This window comes from Vipera berus (assembly GCF_964194415.1).
Source record: "Vipera berus genome assembly, chromosome: 6".
NCBI lineage: Eukaryota > Metazoa > Chordata > Lepidosauria > Squamata > Viperidae > Vipera > Vipera berus.
The window spans coordinates 58,264,855-58,285,464 of record NC_138208.1 but is presented as its reverse complement, the minus strand read 5'-3'; the positions used below and the strand labels follow the sequence as shown (position 1 = coordinate 58,285,464).

The following is a 20,610-nucleotide window of genomic DNA, read 5'->3' as shown; positions in this document are numbered from 1 at the left end:
AGCTGATTTTAAAATTTGATGTAAAATCTTAAGCACATAAAAAGATAACAGCAGAAACAGCTGCAAATTTACTCAACAGTTCTATGCTTAGCAGCGTTTCAATTTAATCAAAGTCCTTGCTCTTTCCAAATCTATTTCAGTGTTTACTTTCTATATATACACAAACAATGGGAAATGAGTTTGTGGGCTGGTTCAAATTTCTTACACATTCCAAAAATTATGTCATGTATTATAGCTATATAATTGACAGTACAACTGGCAGTGCAGACATGCCAAATGCTTCTAAAGTCAGAACCAAAATACATATAAACACAATTTTTTCTCCCCTAAATTTTCAGGTAATATATCTGTTCCATATAAATATAAAAGCATGATAGGCTCTGTATTTGTACAGGTGGTCAATTATCTCAGTGTGCAGAAACGTGGATAACTACAACCAGAAGTTGCAAGCCCTCTCCTTTTCACTGCATGGGAATTCAGACCTGAAATGAACTTTTTGGTCAATCTTTGCTTGATCTTCCTAGGATAGGAAGGCTGAGAGGAAAATCCAGTATCTTCACAATGCCAGTATACCGGTAAGCACACTTCTCAGCAATCTTTCCTCCTTTTGTGCCCCCAGGAAACGATTTCACCAACTTTTTCTCGATAAGTAGCGGAGTTGCAAACAGGGCACAGTGCAACCAAAGGTATTCAAATGTTTATTTCCCTCTCTTCTCCTTTTCTGCTTTGAGTGGTACGCCTGTTTTCATGGGGAAAGCGGTGGTATCTATTTCTCACTTCTCCTGACACAAGAACGGGGCTGCCTTTCTAAGTCAAGGCCCCTCAAGGGAGAAGGCACAGAAAAAGCAAATGATTCCAGGAAAGAACCGGTGCGCTCAGGGTTGCTATAGCAATGGCCTCCTCATTGGAATTCACGGCAGCAGCCGCCATCACAGACCACGAGAGGGTGCCAAGGCCACACCCTGACAGCTCAGCAGTTTGACATTGCTGTGGGCTGGATGCTAAGGTCGAAATTGACATTTAGCCATGCGAGGTTAGGCTTTCCTCTTTTTTCCCCCAGCACTTGGGAATCAGCAGTCACGTGCTTATACAAAGGTGAGGGAACAGAACACAGTGGAAGTGTGCATCACTGAGCTCAAATAATTCTAAGTGAGCAGGAGGTAACGGAAAAGCATTGCAGGCAGTGAATTCTAACCCCCATGTTAAGCCAATGGCTTTATGAAACCAAGCAGATTGTTAACTAATAGGATAAGATTTTGAATTCTTCAAAATGCAAGTGAGATTCGGGAGGGAGGATCTGATTGATGGGTTATAATCTGAGATAATTTCCAGCCTCATCTACTGAATCTTGAGACATAATCTTCCACGTTCAACCAAATAGGACTTATGATGCCTTCAAGTTGCACTTTGGACTTTCTCTAGGGCTCCTGAAATAATTACATTACACAGTTATTGTACATTACACAGTTGCTGAAACCCCCCCCCCCCATTTTGATGTAATAAATCCATCTGTTAATTTGATCAGTTTCATCTAGCAGAAACTACCTAGAAATTATTTAACTAGTATTTTTGCAGAGTTGATTTATTTAAGCTACCCAGAGCTGTTGGGAGGTGCTACATTCTGTAAGTGTGTTAGGGTGGCCAGAAAAGGAGCAGAGACACTGATTGGATCTGTTTGGATCTCCATAGCATTCAAATTGCATTTAAGCTGCCCAGAGCTGTTGGGAGGTGCTACATTCTGTAAGTCTGTTGGGGGTGGCCGGATAAGGAGCAGAGACCCTGATTGAATCTGTTTGGATCTCCATAGCATTCAAACTGTATTTCAGCTGCCCAGAGCTGTTGGGAGGTGCTACATTCTGTAAGTCTGTTGGGGGTGGCCAGATAAGGAGCAGAAACCCTGACTGGATCTGTTTGGATCTCCATAGCATTCAAACTGAATTTCAGCTGCCCAGAGCTGTTGGAAGGTGCTACATTCTATAAGTCTGTTGGGGGTGGCCAGAAAAGGAGGCAGAGACCCTGATTGGATCTGTTTGGATCTCCATAGCATTCAAACTGAATTTAAGCTGCCCAGAGCTGTTGGGAGGTACTACATTCTGTAAGTCTGTTGCGGGTGGCCAGAAAAAGAGGCAGAGACCCTGATTGGATCTGTTTGGATCTCCATAGTATTCAAACTGCATTTAAGCTGCCCAGAGCTGTTGGGAGGTACTACATTCTGTAAGTCTGTTGCGGGTGGCCAGAAAAAGAGGCAGAGACCCTGATTGGATCTGTTTGGATCTCCATAGTATTCAAACTTCATTTAAGCTGCCCAGAGCTGTTGGGAGGTACTACATTCTGTAAGTCTGTTGGGGGTGGACTAGCGGCCCGCGCGCTTAACAGTGCGTGAATTATATAACTAAAAATCATAAACAGCAGTGGTAATCCTTCTAAGAATGTTTGGCTTAGTTCAGTGCAACACTTTATTTATTTTTATTTTTTTATTTTTATTACATTTATATCCCGCCCTTCTCCGAAGACTCAGGGCGGCTTACAAGCTTGGCAGTAGCTTTCATTCTATGTATATGCCTGCTTGTTAGGGCTTTCACACACCCCCCCAAGCGGCATTATTACAAAGTCAGCTTAATTGCCCCCAACAATCTGGGTCCTCATTTTACCTACCTCGGAAGGATGGAAGGCTGAGTCAACCTTGAGCCTGGTGGGATGCGAACCTGCACTAATTGCAGGCAGCTGGTGTTACTTAAGGAGGCATTAGCCCACTGCTCCACCAAGGCTCTTTAGGTTTAAACACAAGTAGGTTTAAACACAAAGTTTTTGCTGTGTTCCTGCACAACAGATACAGTGCCCTTGCTGACCTTAATAGAGACATTAAGGAGACAGGTAAAGGTATTTGTGATGATAACACAAATAAGAAGGGGATTGTGGTCCAAGATGAAGAACTTGTTTTCAACAGGGAGAAGTGCAAATCAGGTATTACACATCAGTCATGCAAGAACAGAAAGGCATCCAAAAAGAGAAGCCACCTTCTGGTTGGTGATTCAGTTATTTATTTATTTATTTGTTTGTTTGTTTGTTTGTTTGTTTGTTTGTTTGTTTGTTTGTTTGTTTATTTAGATTTATATACCGCCCTTTCCCGAAGGACTCAGGGCAGTTTACAGGGCATTTAAAAAACAGTCAATACAAACATTAAAACAAATTAAAAGAGATTAAATAGAACCCTGAGAAAATTAAAACCCAGTTAAAATTAAAATTAAAAATATTCTCAGCCTGGGCCAGAGAGCTCGAAGAGCCAGGTCTTCAGGTTATAAGGGATGTAAGTTTAGGAAAGGACACAGAGGTTTCAAAAGAGGTCAGGTGTCTTCCAGGTGCTACTGCCAGTAGGGACAAGAAGCGTATTTCTAAAATAATCAAGAATGCCAGCAAGGACTGTGATGTAGAGGCTATTGTACATCTTGGCACTAACAATCTGTCCCAAAAAGATGTACTCTCTGTGAAGAATGATTTCCAGAGCTTGGGGAAGGAACTTAGCAGAATAGGCTGTAGGCTTACTTTTTCAGAGGTTTTACCAGTGTATAAGGAGCAAAATGAAAAAGGCCAGCGTATACCACAATTCAATATGTGGCTAAAGGAGTGGTGTAAAGGGGAAGGCTTTGGATATATTAGTCACGATGTCTGTAGCTGGTCCAATCAAAAAATGTACAAAAGAGATGGTTTGCATCCATCAAAGAAAGGGACGGAGTTGCTCGGCTATAAATTCACAGACTATCTGGAGGAATATTAAAACTAAACAGTGGGGACAGTGAGTTAATTGATCCAGAACTTCCCTGTCCCTGGCAATCTAAAAATTATAGGGCTATCAGTGCATGTAACATAGATGTGTGTGTGGACAAAAATATCAACCTTGCTGTCAAGCAAAATCAAGCTTCTAATAGCGAGTGCCATACGAAGTGCACTAACCAAATAGGTGGTAAGACAATAGGGGAACTCAGGCACCACACAGGTCATGTAGAAAGTAAACACAGGGTCAGTCATAAAGCACTCAAATGTCTATACACCAACACACAGAATATGAACAGCAGACAGAGTGAACTAGAAATTCAGGTTAATGAGGGCAGATATGATATTGTTGCCATTACGGAAACATGGTGGGATGAAACCCACAAATGGAACACACAGATAGAGGGATTTAAATTATTCAAAAGAAACAGACAAAATAAAAGAGGAGGTGGAGTTGCTCTCTATATAAGAAATAACTATATCTCTACAGAAATAGAGCACAACAATGATGAAAACTGTCTTGAATGCATTTGGGTCAAAATAAAAGGGGGGGGAATGACATTGCCATAGGTGTATACTATAGGCTACCTAACCAAACAGAGGAAATCGATGAACTTTTTGCTAGTCAGCTAAGGTATGTAGGAAGCACATCAAAATAGTAATGGGGAACTTTAACTAGGACAAGAAGCAACGGATGGAAACTAATCAAGGAGAGAAGCAACCTAGAACTAAGCAGAAACTTCCTGACAGTTAGAACAATTAACCAGTGGAACAACCTGCCTCCAGAAGTGGTGAATGCTCCAACACTAGAAGTTTTTAAGAAAAGACTGGACAGCCAGTTGTCCGAAATGGTATAAGGTTTCCTGCCTGAACGGGGTTGGGCTAGATGACCTTCAAGGTCCCTTCCAATATTGTTGTTGTTGTTGTTGTTAAAAATCTTAGAGCAGTGTTGCTCAATCTTGCAACTTTAAGAAGTGTGGACTTTAACTTCCAGAATTTCCTGGAGAACTCTGGTAGTTGAAGTTCACATATCTTAAAGTTACTTAGATTGAGAAACATTTCCTTAAAGTATTTGTCTGCATATTGCTTTCGACAGAAAATAATCTTTATAGCTCACAGTTGAACTGTGGTGTCCTTGGTGCTCTCTGAGCTTGGTTGTTTTCCTGCAAATATTTCATTACCCAACACTCTGATAAACAGGTTAACAGTAAACAGCCTAATCAAGGAACCACCAAGAACACTTCCACCAACACTGACATGGCAAGCCACTAGTAGAGAAAATCCCACTCCCTCCTAGCACTGAAGATATCACCTATTTCGGTACTGAAAGAAAACCAAGCTTAGAGAGTAACAAGGCCCCACATAATGTTTTAAGACTTGTGGACTTCAACTACCAGAATTCCTCAGCCAACGTGCTGAATAACACAGCTCTTTAGAGCAGGAATGCTCTTTTAAAAAGTACCCACCTTTCTCAGATGTTTCTCTGCCTGCCCTCTAACTATAGCTTAAGCAAAGACCATCTTTAAACTATCAAATACTTTGTTGGGCTTAGGGCCTTTTCCCAACTGTGCCTACATCAGCACACCAACTTTTTTTTTGGTCTTGTCTTTATGACAGTGTCCTTATCTCATCCTCAACTAGTATAAGTATATGAGGTCACCACAAGACTGGCAGCACTAAGTCCTTAGACTTTCTAGTCAGTTGCACCTTCAATGGATCATTATTCTTGATTAATGTTTTGCTGTGGAAGGATAACATTACTGGAAGGCAATGGAAATTACTAGCTTTTTCTTTACAAATGTATTTAAAGGTTAAGTTTTTAAAGTATTATATAGCAGATTTTAAGAAATTTTGCCAGACAGCAAAAGTGGTATGGATGAGGCAATCATTGTGTCATACTTTTCTGTTTTTATGGATACATGTATCCCTATTTTAAGTCCTGAGATCATAGAATAAAGCCCTACTCACAATGTCTCAGGTGCCTACTCAGGGATGGGTCATTTTAAATAGATATTCCAAGATAAGGAATACTGTTTCCAGAAATGTCCACTTCAGCACCTGTTGAGTTACTGTTTCAGCCTAGCCCTAGAGCTTTTTAATTTTCTAGAACTTCATCTGATATGTAGTGCTTTTAATTAGTCTGTTTCAATGGTATTTTAATTGTTGCTTCTTTAAACTGTAATTTTAATCATTGATTTTTAATTTATTTGTGTTTTTAAAATATGTTATACTATACTGAAAGTTTTCAATAGCTTGACTAACACATTTTTAGAAATATTAACAAAGGCAGTTGTGTATTTGCAGTGTTCATATAATAATTTTGATTATGTTTCAGTCTGTGGAGGAAAAGAAAAGGGCCTGGTTTCAGAAGATTATGTCCGAAGATTCAAATAAGGACAAGCAGTACATAGAACAGTTAACCAGTGAAAATTACAACTCAGTATGTTTAAACCTTCAGTTTTTTATATTCTTCTAACATTTAATTAATTAATAACTGGGCTTGTATGCACTTCAAACATAGCTGATTCTAAGCTATATAGTCCATTTATTTGTCAAAGTGAACATATAGTAGATAACTATTCCTCTCCTACTTGTATATTTCCTCATATGCATTTAAATTGTCTAGGCAGTAGATACCATAACAATTATTTAAATATACAGTATGCACTTCCTTGCATTATCTGTGCAGTATTTTCTCCACATTACATTTTTTACATCCAATATTTTTAAAAAAAAATCCAAACCTGCTAACCCTCCTATCCAAATGCCACATATCCAGGCACAGAATAGTTTTCCATAAATAATTAACACATTTCCTTGTGCTTAATAACTTTAGCAGAAAATAGAATCTATTCATTTTACTTCTTTATTACCATCATTTTTATGCCACCTCTATCCAAGACTTAGGGTAGCTCACGATCTAATAGAAACAAGAAAACAATAAAGCAATGATATAATAATTACAATACAAATTTATAAAAATTCCTTAGCATAGAGGTCCCCAAATATTTGGGCACCAGGGACTGGTTCCATGGAGAAAGATTTTTCTGCAGACTGAAGAGTGCACGGTTTTGTGTGCTGCCTGCATCCCATGGATGGGGCTTTGCTTGTCTGTGTGGATGGTTGCTGGCATGTCGTAGCTTGGTACCAGTCTACGGACCGGGGGTTGGGGGCCACTGCCTTAGCAGACCAAACCTGAGCACTTACTTGAAATGTGTTCTAAATACTATACAAGAAGAATCATCTTTATGGCCCCATTAGTGGGCCATAATATCAATAGTCTTCTTCAACCCAAGTGATAAAATGTTGCAGATGAAGGAGCTGGTACTGAAAAGATCTGCCTCCAGACCTACAACCTCCTGACATCTAAGAAGGTAACCTTAACAAGTCCTCTAAGCTCTTTGTATCAGATGGACAAAATCTATGTGTAGGAAGCCTCAAATATAGTACCTCAGAAGCAGAAATCTTTATTCACAATAATCTTGCCTTATCAAATAATATGTGTTGAATTAGTTCTTCCCCCTGTGAGATGCTCAAACTACTGTGATAGGAATTGTGATAGGAATCTTTTATATAACTAAAAGATGTGAATAGTTTGAATTAAGTATTACTCTCTGCTTTGATCTCTAGCAATCTATGCTGTGCTCTTTACCAAATTACAGTGGGATTAACCTGTATTTATTTATTTAGGAAACTTATATGATCTCTTTATGCACAATAATCCCAGGCAGCTCACAATGACACTCAAAAGATATACCTAATATAGCAATACATTTCTATAAAAGTCCCACAATATACTTATATGCCACAGCATCCAAACAACTTTACATTTATATTTATAATTGCTGGTCTCACTTCCATCCTAGCCCAATGCCTTGGTAAAGAACTAAATCTTTATCACTCTCCAGAAAACTAATAAGGTGGGAGCCCTCTGAATCTTGAAGGGGAAATTTTTCAAAAGGGTTGGGGCTATCCTGAAAAACATGTGTCTGAGATCCCACTAGATGGCAACATTTAAGAGAAGCACACTCACCCTATTTGATGCTGTAGGACAGATCATCCTGGTAATTCAGGATGCCTAACAATATGCATATATGGGATGCGGTGGCTCAGTGGGTTAGGACGCTGAGCTTGTCAATCAGAAGGTCGGCAGTTTGGCGGGTCGAATCCCGAGTGCCGCGTAACAGAGTGAGCGCCTGTTACTCGTCCTAGCTTCTGCCAACCTAGCAATTCGAAAGCACGTAAAAATGCAAGTAGAAAAATAGGGACCACTGCTGTGGGAAGGTAACAGCGTTCCGTGCGCCTTTGGCGTCTAGTCATGCTGACCACATGACCACGGAGGTGTCCTCGGACAAGCACTGGCTCTTCAGCTTTGAAACGGAGATGAGCACCGGCCCCTAGAGTCAGAAACGACTAGCACGCATGTGCAGGGGAAGCTTTACCTTTAACAATATGCATATTTTCTGTATTGTATTCCAAAGCCCAGGATCTTTTTTTTCACCTCATTATTTCTTTTAATTTTGTCCTGCAAAATTAAAAATTAAGCATGAATTTTCTGTTAATAGTTATTTTTACCAGATTGTTAATTTTCATTTTGCAAGAATCACATTTTCTCTTTTATTTTATTTGTATTTTAGGATGAGGAATCTTTTATCCCATACGTAACAGAAGATCTTGAGCAGTGTGCATTTGTCGCAGGTCTGAATATTTCTATTTCTTGTGAACTGAGGGTACATATGGGTAACATTAAAAATGAATTGCCATGTAGCTGTAGCAAAAGGTTGGCATACATAATTTATTTATTTATTTATTAATGGGATTTATATCCCGCCCTATCTCCCGAAGGACTCAGGGCGGCTAACAACAAAACATATAATAAGTACAGAAATTAAGATAAAAATAAAATTAAAATCATCTGTGCAATAAATTAAAATTAAAAATTAAAAATAAATTAAAAATTGTAAATATAATTTAAATGCCTGTCAGTCCAGGTCAGCCAGGTGGAAAAGGAGTGTTTTGAGGCCGCGGCAAAAGGACTGGAGATTTTGGGCCATCCGAAGCTCAGGGGGGAGCTGATTCCATAGGACTGGCGCTCCCACAGAGAAGGCCCTCCCCCTGGGGGTCATCAGCCGACATTGCCTAGCTGACGGTACCCTGAGGAGGCCTTCTCTGTGTGAGTGTACTGGGTGATGGGAATTCGTTCCCGGCAGCAGATGGTCCTGCAAGTATCCCGGGCCTAAGCCATGTAGGGCTTTAAAGGTAAGTACCAGCACCTTAAATCTCACCCGGAGGGCAACCGGTAGCCAATGCAGCTCATGCAGGGGGGTGTAATATGGGAGTATCGGGGTGCTCCCATCACTACCTGTGCAGCTGCATTCTGCACCAGCTGAAGCCTCCGGGTGGTCTTCAAGGGCAGCCCCATGTAGAGGGCATTACAGTAGTCTAAACGGGAGGTAACGAGTGCGTGGGTGACTGTACGTAGGGCATCTCGGTCCAGAAAGGGGCGCAATTGGTATATTAGGCGAATCTGGGCAAATGCCCCCCTAGCCACGACTCCAGTATGATCTTCAAAACTGAGTCATGAATCTAGGAGGACGCCCAGATTGCGTGCTCTATCAATGGGAGGTAACATCTCTCCTCCTATAGTCAAAGATGGAACCTCTTGGACTAAACGAGATGATGGTATGTAGAGCCACTCAGTTTTGGCCGGGTTGAGTCGAAGCCTGTTCTTTCCCATCCAAATCTGTACCGCTTCCAGGCAACGGGACATCACATCGAGGGCATCACTGGGTTGGTTCGGGGTGGAGATGAATAGCTGGGTATCATCAGCATATTGATGATATTTCAACCCGAAGCCACGGATGATCTCTCCCAGCGGCTTCATATAGATGTTGAACAGGAGGGGCGAGAGCACCGATCCCTGAGGCACTCCACAACTAAGGGGCCTAGGGCTTGACCTCTGCCTCCCTGTTAACACCGTCTGCGAACGGTCCAAGAGGTAGGAGGAGAACCACCGCAGAACGGTGCCTCCCACTCCCAACCCCTCAAGACGATGCAGTAAGATAGCGTGGTCGATGGTATCAAAAGCCGCTGAGAGATCTAATAGGACCAGGACAGAGGAATAACCTCTATCTCGGGCACGCCAGAGATCATTCACCAGTGCGACCAATGCTGTCTCTGTGCTATACCCGGGTCTTAAACCCGATTGGTACGGATCCAGATAATGCCTTCTAACTATATTGGAACATATCTGAAGAAATTGTGTTCACTTTTTTGTTAATGAATTATCTCTTATACTAATAAATAACATACAAATACATATCTATATGCCCATGATACTGGAATTTTAACTAGTAGCCTGGAAAAGGAATTAAGAAAGTGTAATCCATGTAAAAGACACAAGATGATAAGAAAATATAACTAATTCTAGTTTATACAATAATATTTGCTGTCTCCCCATACTTTTCAAGCCTTACAAAGTATTCCTGCTTTGACTGTGTCCATCTTTTTTATGTATTGCCTTGTCTTCTTTAAATTTCTTCCCTCTCAGTTTTTCAGGAACTCATCAGCCCCATTTAATGATGAAAGTCCTTGGTTGTCCCCTTCTCTTAATTCATTAACTCTGTAAATATTTGTTTTCCAACTTGGTTTATTCTCTCTTTATGACCCAACTATCTCAGCATAATTATTTCATACTAATTACGTATTCATTTTGCTTCCATTTGCTCCTGAATCTATCTGTTCTTATTTTGTTATTTATATTTATTGAGCATATTGTTCCTATTGCATTAACTTACTGTTGATTTTTATGACGTATCCAATTTCCAGTGGACTGTGAACGGAAGCTTGTTCTACTTCATTCAGCAAACATTTATTCCTTGCAACAACTACATATTACTACATTTCTCAGTGATGTGCTAAAAAATAAAAAATGGCTTGCAGCACCTCCCCCACACCCCGTCCCTCCCAAAATGCTCTTTCCAACATTCTATCATTTCAGTTTATGACTTTTAATTCCATTCAATCTGGTCATGGTTCCTAACTTAGTTTTCTTTTCCACATTTCAATTTTGATTTAATTTCCATCAGAAATTAATTCTATTTTTTTCCACATTCAGAATTATTCTTGTTTGGGTCTTTGAATGTTCCAAATAATAGTTCAAAATTCGGCATTAGATCTTCTTCTCATTCATTTATTCATATTACATCGCAGAATATCTTCCCCTACTTATATTGATTCAAAATGTTGCACATCTTTATTTTCCATTGCCACTGCAATTATAACCAAACTATGGATTCTTTCAAATATACCAACATCAAACTAGATGATACCATATAAATGTCTAACCCTTTACTCAAAGCCAAGTCTTACAAAATAAATTTATTCTGTGGAACAGTGTCTGTTGCCATTTTGGGCTAGTTTACAGTTTTTGCAAAGCTTGCAGTATGCCACAGTCATAAATAATATTTTTATTTGGGATATAGAGATGATAAGGTTCTTGATTTGTTTGAACAATATAATTCCAGGATCAAAAACTCTTAAAACTAACAAAAGAAGTATTTATTACTGCCTAAGATCAGATCCTAAAAATCAAATATGATCTGCTACAAAATCACAGTGAATGATTTACTTCTTTTGTTGGTTCTGAATGTGGAGGAGGTTTATAGTATTTAACAATCATATAAGTGATTTTGGTGCACTTAAGTTTTAAGAATTTTTTTAAAATTCCATTAGTCAGATCAATTTATTTCTACTTATTAATAAACCTATTTATTAAGGGTTGGGTTAAATGTGAGTTGGAAACGAATAGCACACATGTGCGGGGGAACCTTTACCTTTACCTTAAGTGTGAGAACACAATTCTTTGAAAAATCTGTACTTCAGAAAATGGGCATTTGTTTAAATTTACCATCCATGATTTCAGAGGGGAGGTTATTGAAGCATTAAGGTCAAAAGTGATCGGTGATCAACATATGCACACATTTGTCTTACAGATTCTTTTTGTGATCAACTTTTGCCACGGACAACACAGATTTTATTGGAATATAACTCTGGAAAATGGGTACCACGACTTCGTGAACCACGAGATTTATATGGGCTTTCTCCTGCAGGAGATCTCCACTTAGTACGCTGGCCACATCAGTGTGAAGTTATCAGAGAAAAAATTAAGCATATTGGTAAATAATATTTTAGACTTTTCTAATGTGACATTTTTCACAGAGAAATATTATTTCCAATAAGGCACTTGGTGATTTGCTGCAACCACTTAAATATTTTTCCTTGATTCCAGTGGCGTAGCGTGGGGGGTGCAGGGGGGGCCGTCCGCACCGGGCGCAACATCTGGGGGGGCGCGCTCGCACTGAGCTGCTCAGGGAGCCCCAAGGGCTGCACAGAGTCGGCTTGGCTCCGCTCTCGAGCTGCTCTTTCTTGCAAAGCGAAACGAGTCCGGCAGGTGAGATGGGCGGCCACATAAACTGAATAAAATAAATAGAAGCGCCCAACTCTCCGCCCAGGCTCAGGCCAACCGCAAGCGCCCCGGCAGGCTTGGCCGAGCGAAGATGGACCCGCCGGCCGGCTGGCCTAGCTTCGTGCGCATGCGTGGCTTTATTTAGCGGGGCTCACGTGCGAGCTTGAATGCAGCGGCTCTTGCAGGTCGGAGCCCCGCCCAGCCGCCCTCGAGAGGGACCCGGAAGCATCCCGCATTCCTCTTCTTGGAAAGTCTACGCCGCTGCGGGGCGCGTCTTTTCGGCGGTGCCATGACGTCACCGGGTTAGGGGGCGCAAATTGCCCCGGGTGCTGACAACCCACGCTACGCCACTGCTTGATTCATCACTTTTCATTGATGCAGTTAATTCGGCTTTCAGATTTAAATGTAAACAAATGCATATTAAAGAAAATGAATAGTTTTAACAATTGACTATTCAACAACATCAAGCCTAGATTCTCAAAAATTGTATATCTTTTTCTTTCAGTAGAGCAATCCCATCCTCAGTTACACTTCCATACTAGTTGGAAGAGGATAGGATTGCAATTGTGCCTGTTTAGATAATCCAATTATATCTTCATGAATGTGTTATTGCTCTGTGATTTGATCAACTTGACATTTCTTGGAATTAATCCCAATGTAGTTTGAAACATTGAAGTTAGACGTGCAGATGGGTTTAAAGCACTGCAGTAGATAACAGCAGAGACTTCATGATGACACGAGCATTTTCTGTGGTCACCAACCTTAATTTCCTTGCTCTGAGGACTTTCTTAAGCATTTGGTCCAAAGGGTGACTAAGATATAAAGATAGAGAGATAGAATGTAATGCCATAGTTTTAGCTTTACCATCTCAGGTAGAAGGCCTATTCTACAAAGGGAACTGATCTTGGCAAAATAGAATACTACATGAATACTTTGTTTTGGATATCTACTTTTAATTTAATTTCATATACAGCAAGTGGGAAAAATTAATTTAACACTCTTGAGATGACAATCCTGCCCTTTTATTTTGAAGACTTGTCTGCTTTTGTGACTCTCCATTTTTGTTATGATTATAGGCCAAATTCAAAAATAGATAGTAGCTTTTAGCCAACCTTGACAACTGAGCTTGAGAAGCTAAGAAGATTCAGAATCTGTTGAGTATTTTGCTTGTGAACACTAGGAAATTTCAGGACTGTAGATAGGGAATTTTTCTGCACTGAAGAAATTAGTGGCAAAACCTTATTATTACCAACTAAACAATATGGAAGTGTCCATCTACTCACTAGAAATTGTGTTGGAAAGAAATTTCTATTTGCTCCAGGTTGTATAGGACCTTAGCAAAAAGAATTGTGCAGGTTTTTTTTTCTAATAAAGTCTTGAGTTCCTGTGATGATACCTTCTGGCAAAAGCAGTCTTCTACTATTTAAATAAAATTGAATAACTTGAAGATAGGCTATATAAACCTACCAATTGTGGCAACCCCACATACAACATAGGAAGAATGTATATCAGTTTTTATGTTACCATATTTTTATTGTAACGAAGTCACTCAGTTTAGAAGCTCATGTGGCTTGATAGACTATTCTACCGATACAAATACAGGGACTTGCTGATGTACACTTGCTGATGTACTCTTGATTTTTTAACTGATTACCTTGTTCTTATATATATTTTTTCTTTTTACAACCCTGTAAACCCTTGATTCTGGGTAAAGTCAGTGCAGCTGAATGGAACTAAGCATTTGCTGGCCAGATGCCCTTCCTGGCGCCTATGTGGAGTTCGCAGCAGATATTTTCTCTTTGCGGCCTGAGAGATAATAATCAGCTGCTATCTAGGATTGAACTCTCAACCTTCCTAGTGGGAAGCAAGCATCTTCACCTTTAGGCCAACATGCTGCTCACCTGGTTCCTATAATTATTTTTACAAATGTTGTCTTCCTATTTCTAATAAAGTGTCAGCACTGATGTTACTATATAACTAGTTAACAATATAAGAAAGAATCTTACCTAACTTAAGAATTATATCATAGCTGCTCAGTAAAATTCTGTTGCTCACTTTATAAAGTATATTTCCATTTTTGTAGTACAAGAAGAAACACAGTCATTTGTCCGAAATGGTATAGGGTTTCCTGCCTGAGCAGAGGGTTGGGCTGGAAGACCTCTAGGGTCCCTTCCAACTTTGTTGTTGTTGTTGTTGGACATTTGCTGGTTTAAAAAGTGGTTTTAATTTAATAAAACAAAAAGTTTAAAAGAAAAAGAAAAATAACAAATGTACATGTACTGTATAAAATTTTATACAAGTTTCAATATATAATTATATTTTGTTGTGGTTTTAAAAATTTCTATAGATTCTATTACAAATTCTGAATGGGAATATAATTAAAATAATTGATTAAAATATATTAAAGCCAGTGCTTTTTTTGTATAAAAAAAGGTGCCAGAACTCACACATGTCACAGCCCACTTTGCCTACCCTACAAGGTTTCATCCAAAAAAGGTGCTGGAACTCCATTCTGGGCATTCTATGACAAAAAAAGCCCTGATTAAAGCTACTTATAAAGTACAAATTAAAGTAATAATGAAACCATAATAAGAAGTAAATAAAAGAAGGTTGTAGTTGCAAAGTTATACATATTAGTTCTTTGGATTCCAAGTACAGTATAGGTGATTACTAAGAAGAGAAATAATAAATTAGTAGGCTACTGCACAGATTTCAGTGTTGACAGCTTGTGTTTGGATTACTGGCAATGCTAAGAATCTCACCACTGAGCAAAATCGATCAACTTATGTTTTTGAAAAGATAAAATGAAGCGTCATCGATATTTTTTTTTTCATTTTAAAAAAGCTAATCATCTTATAAGCAGGGATAAAAATATTCTTCTTTGCACCTTAAAATATATTTTTGTTTTTGTTTTTAATGCATTATTTTCAAGTTATTTTCTTTCTTTCTCTTTGCAGAATGGATTCCATCCCATCCGGAGCTTCTCTACAATCCCACAGGTTTAGAGATCGAACCTCCGTGTCCAGATCCAGGGGAAGGTGCTGTTGTGTATTTAGCAGATGAAGGTCTGACCAAATTTTATTGAGAACACACATATAACTTAATTATTTACATTTTATTGTACAAAATAATTTTAAAATGGAATTCTACATGCAAATTTAATACAAAAAACTCTAGAATTCCAGTTTTGTAAAAATAGAATCCTAAATTTTAGCACCATAATCTTTGTAATACTAAATGTACAATTCATAGCATTTTCCATAATCTATCCCACAATTCTTTTGAAGTATATCAGTTTAATAAATTAATTTTCTTTCTGCCAGAGTTGGTTCTTTTCTTTGGTTATCCTTTTAGTTAATGTAACAGATTACTAATTTTTAAAAAGTTTTATTTTGCCAAGAAATAGGATCAGTGTTTTTGAAAATAATTCATACTCTGTTATCTCCTTAAGAATTTAATCCAATCAGAACTGTGGCTCCATTCCCTTTCCTTCCCTCCCCCCCTCCCTTTCCCCCTTCACATTTTTAAGCATCACCAGGATAGTACTCTCTTATGTCTCTTGGCTACATCTACCTTTCTGTCATCATTCTTATTGCATCACTGAAATGATTTTAACTTTTAGACTTTTGAAGGATGAAAAAAATAAAAGAGTAGTAGTGAAGACATGCCTTATAAAATAATGGCTAAGGATGCTAATCAGTTTGATAAACAAGATTCTGCTTTAATCATTCAAATATTTTCTTTTTAAGCACTTGGCTTGGAAAGGAAAATTGCACTGAGCTTGTCGATCAGAAGGTCGGCAGTTTGGTGGATCAAATCCCGAGTGCCGCGTAACAGAGTGAGCGCCTGTTACTCGTCCCAGCTTCTGCCCACCTAGCAGTTCGAAAGCACGTAAAAATGCAAGTAGAAAAATAGGGACCACTCCGGTGGGAAGGTAACAGCGTTCCGTGCGCCTTTGGCGTCTAGTCATGCCGGCCACATGACCACGGAGACGTCCTCGGACAATCGCTGGCTCTTCGGCTTTGAAACGGAGATGAGCACCGGCCCCTAGAGTCGGAAACGACTAGCACGCGTGTGCGGGGGAACCTTTACCTTATTGAATGCAGTGAAAAATCTCCTTAGCTTTTCCTGTCTATCTTCTATTGCCCATTGAATTACTGTATGTCTAGAACCCGATTTCTTGAAGTTTTTTTTTTCTTTGCAGGACCTTTATTAATCTAGAAGACTTTCCTTCTCATTATTCCAAATAATAATATGATATTAACATTGTGCCAGTATTAGGAAGTTTCTTATATTAATAACTATAGCACCTTATTGCTAATACTGGCTTACATTGTGTTTTATTATATTGGTCTGCCTTATACTGCACTTAGACTTAAGAACACACTGAATAAAAATAATTAGCTCTAAAACCTTCCAACGTTTTCAGTCAAATCACTTTCTCTGAAGGAATTGGTATTGTAATCTTTTTAACTTTTTGTAACTCTTTTTGTATTGAAGGATGTGGAATTTTAAGTTCTTTTTTGTTTTTGCAGAAATGAAAGTTTTTTGCCGCTTTCATTTGGCTCATTTACAAATCAGTTCTTTTTAATTTCAGTTTGATTGTTTATCTTGTTTTATATTGTAATAGTGTAGATTTACAGAATGGCATACATTTTATTGTGTATAGCACAACTGCTGTGAGAATCTTCAGATACTAAATTGTTATTATTGTCTTTAACCACAATTATTTGTTGTCTTTAACCACAATTATTTAATATGAAATCTTTTGATATACTGTAATCCCAGAAAGGTGTGCAGAACTTAAAAGGAGAATAAATACTGGAGCTAGCTTAAGTCATCAAGCATTCTGTAAAGTGGTTAACACTTTAACAACTAAGTGCTCTCAACAGTATGTACTTCAGTTCAGCATTACCCAGACAGTATACCCATTGCTAAGAATTGTAGAAGTTGAGCTACACATCCAGATGATGTTGAGGGAAGGAACTGAATGATGAGAGAGTTTCTCATATACTCTGTGGGGATATATTTGAAATATCCCTATCAAAGTTTTAATCATATACCTGAAGACTGAGAACTAGAAAGATATCATTTAGCACAATCATTTGAAAATTATCTCTGCTTCATATGGACACACACAAAGAAATACATATACATATGTATACTATATATATATAGTGTGTGTGTGTATATTATATTTATATTCATTTCATCATCATTTTAGCCATTGCCTATCCACTGCAGGATGAAGCCCTTTTCTGTATGCTTCCAACCAATACAGTCCTGAGCTTTCTTTGAGCCTGCAATACTTGCTGATGTTGTTAATCCATCTTGTTTTAGGTATCTTTCGTGGATGCTTTTTATCAAGTAAAATCAATTCTATGTGTCTTGGTCCACCTGCCATCCATTCTTCTTGCTGTATGACCAACCCATTTCCATTGCAGTTCTTTTACTCTCTTGATGATATTGTATACTTTCGTTTGTTCTCTAATCCATGTGCAGGTCTTTCCATCTTGTCTTGTAATGCCAAGCATGTATCTTGTTTTTTTCATATATTGATTGCAGTAAGTTTATGTAAGCAATGTCTATGCCTTGGTTGAGCAATGCATTAATTATTGCTTGCTAAAATACTGAGTCAAATGCCTTTTCGTAGCCAATGAAATATATTCAAGAAAATGTTTCTTTACCAATAATCTGCTACTGAAAATTAACTATATTCTGTTCCTCTCAACAGCCGATAAGGATTCCAACTTTAGATATTCTCGAATAGGGGGAAGTTTCCCTTCAAAGCAAGTGCTTCCTCAATCATGGAATGACTGGGATAATACTTTGATCTTTGAAGCACGATTTGAAAGTGGAAATCTACAAAAGGTGGTCAAAATGTGAGTTGCTTCCCATTTTTCTTTTAATTTGCAAAATACTCCATTTTCTGTGGCATTAAGCCAATCCTTAGTAGACCTTGAATTTAGACAGCATGAAATGAGATGCAAATTCCAACACACCTTTTTAGGAAAATAGTCTATTAATATATTTGTATTTCATATTTTCTTCAATGGTCTTTGTTGATTTCCTGGCAGCAACAATTGAAGCAAAAAAACTAGACCTGCAATCTGGCTATTTATAGTACAGGTAGTCCTCAACTTACAACAGTTCATTTAGTGACCATTCAAAGTTACAACAACACTGAAAAAAGTTACTTATGACCAATTTTCACACTTATGACCGTTGTAGCATCCCCATGGTCTCGTGATCAAAATCCAGATGTTTGGCAACTGGTTCATACTTATGACTGTTGATGTGTCCCAAGGTCATGTGATCACCTTTTGTAACCTTCTGTCAAGCAAAGTCAATGGGGAAGCCAGATTCACTTAACAACCATATTAGTATTTTAACAATTGTGGTGATTCACTTAACAAAACTCATTTAACAAATGTCTCAATAACAGAGATTTTGGGCTCAACTGTGGTCAGAAGTTGAGGACTATCTGTATTTTAGATTTTTTATTTCATATTTTATATTTTTATCAAACTGTGATGTGAATGTGCCATACGATAAATAATCTTCAATGGTAATTTAACAAATACTGCCCAAGTACAGGATTTATGCATTTGTGACATCAGTTTACAGTATATACAGTTCCATTTATGAAGATTCTGAATGGCTTCTAAATTAATAACAGAAAATTAACAACAAAAAAAACACTTAGTACAGTTACAAATGCACCATCATTTGTGGTAGCTGGTGTGCTGGTTTTCCTCTGTAAAGCCCTTCATGGCATAAGATCTAGCCAGCTGAAGCACTGTAATTTCTGCTCATATTCTATGTTTTGACAAGCATATTTTGTGTCTTCCACCTCTTCTACCTGCTATGCTTCACCCTCCTCTTTCACCACTTTTCTGTCTGCATTCACTCTCCCAACAGTTCAGGAGAATGACAAACATCCCATTTCTTCCCTCTTTGAATTTCATCCAGTATTTGCTTTGGCAAAGTCAGTATACAGACCCATTTCAGTCATCCATACCTGAGCATGCATTCCATTACAGCTCCTCTAACCTTCCCCGCTCCCTATATACTGCTCTTATTTATGTAAAAAATAGGTTTCCCAGGATTATCATTCTAGGGGGGAAACTCTACTACTGCCCCTCATAAGATCAGCATTTCTCCCAGTCTGATCCACCACAGACTCTAATTCAGCCATCAGACCTCTTCAATTCTGTATTTTCCCCTCCCCACAGACAAGTTCATTACCTTGGATTTTGAGTGACTTGTAAAAACAATTCTTATCCACTTCTACTTCTTGCTTCCAGTTCTGGAGTACAGGAACTGCCCCACTAATTCCCTGACTACCGTTACTCCCTTTACTGAATGTCTTCCTGGAAGTAACCAAGAGGTTGCCAGTGACAAACACAGATGTCAGATTCTGAGAAGACCTTTTAAGAGCTTTGAGAATCAGCTGATGTGTAATAAAATGTTGGCAGTGGTAGCAGCAGCAATTCACAAACAGCCCCACTAGACTCCAAACTGTATCTCCATTAATAACACCAGCAGTCTTTTTTTTCTCTAAGACCTCACCTGGCACAGTTTCAAACAAAGGGCTGTCCTTTTGAATCTTTTCACTCACTTTATACTCCATGCCCTCATACTATCCATCTTGCTTTTAATGTTCTTCTACATCCAGTTTCCCTTCCTTACTCTTTTTTCCATTTCTCAATCTCCACAATCTACTCCCCTCTCCTTTCTACATGGGCCCATTCACTTTTCTTGCCTCCATTTTCTCTGCATTTATAATTGCCCAATCAACCTTCTTCCAGAAAATTCTCTTATCTCTGTTTCAACCCAAACCATTTTATAAATTGTATTTGATTACTTTAAGCTTTATCATGAGCACCTTAGTTTAAAAATTATTTTTCTTCTGCAGCAGTATACCTATTGAGCTATTAAAATGTCAGTTCCTTTGGTAGCAGCTATAAGTCAGTCTATTTATATGCTTTATAAGACAAAGACAAATAACTAGTTTTCAGGAAAATAATGTTTTTTTCTCGTACAATTAACTATGACTGGCAGAAATGCTGCTCCTACTTACCAAAATCTTTGTATGAGGCTAAAAAAAGAAAGAAACTAAATTAGGCATCCTCCATGTTTTCTTGAAGAAATATTCCAATCTACAGCAGGAGCAGGAACATACATACTTATATTTGACATACTTAGCATCTTAGAGGAAGGAAGGAATATCATTTGAATTTATAACCAATTCTGAACTGGTAATGCATCTAAAATTGGATCCTAAGAATAACACAAAGTATTTGTGTATAGTTTGCACCACTACTGGGATCTGAGTGTTCATATTTGTGAGCCATTATCTTTGCACAATA

The 20,610-nt window shown here is 38.4% G+C and overlaps 1 protein-coding gene across 1 annotated transcript in view; it reads left to right on the top strand.

The window, feature by feature from the left end:
* Positions 1 to 6,145: 6,145 nt before the first annotated feature.
* The window catches only part of AGBL3 (AGBL carboxypeptidase 3), a gene marked incomplete at both ends in the record, with an annotated part of 44,277 nt that continues 29,812 nt past the window's right edge, over positions 6,146 to 20,610 (top strand). Inside the window, 5 exons of the mRNA XM_081330425.1 lie at positions 6,146 to 6,211; positions 8,409 to 8,469; positions 11,766 to 11,948; positions 15,196 to 15,303; positions 17,973 to 18,120. Of these exons, the coding sequence (XP_081186551.1) occupies positions 6,146 to 6,211; positions 8,409 to 8,469; positions 11,766 to 11,948; positions 15,196 to 15,303; positions 17,973 to 18,120 (566 nt within the window). The remainder of the gene's footprint in view (positions 6,212 to 8,408; positions 8,470 to 11,765; positions 11,949 to 15,195; positions 15,304 to 17,972; positions 18,121 to 20,610) is intronic.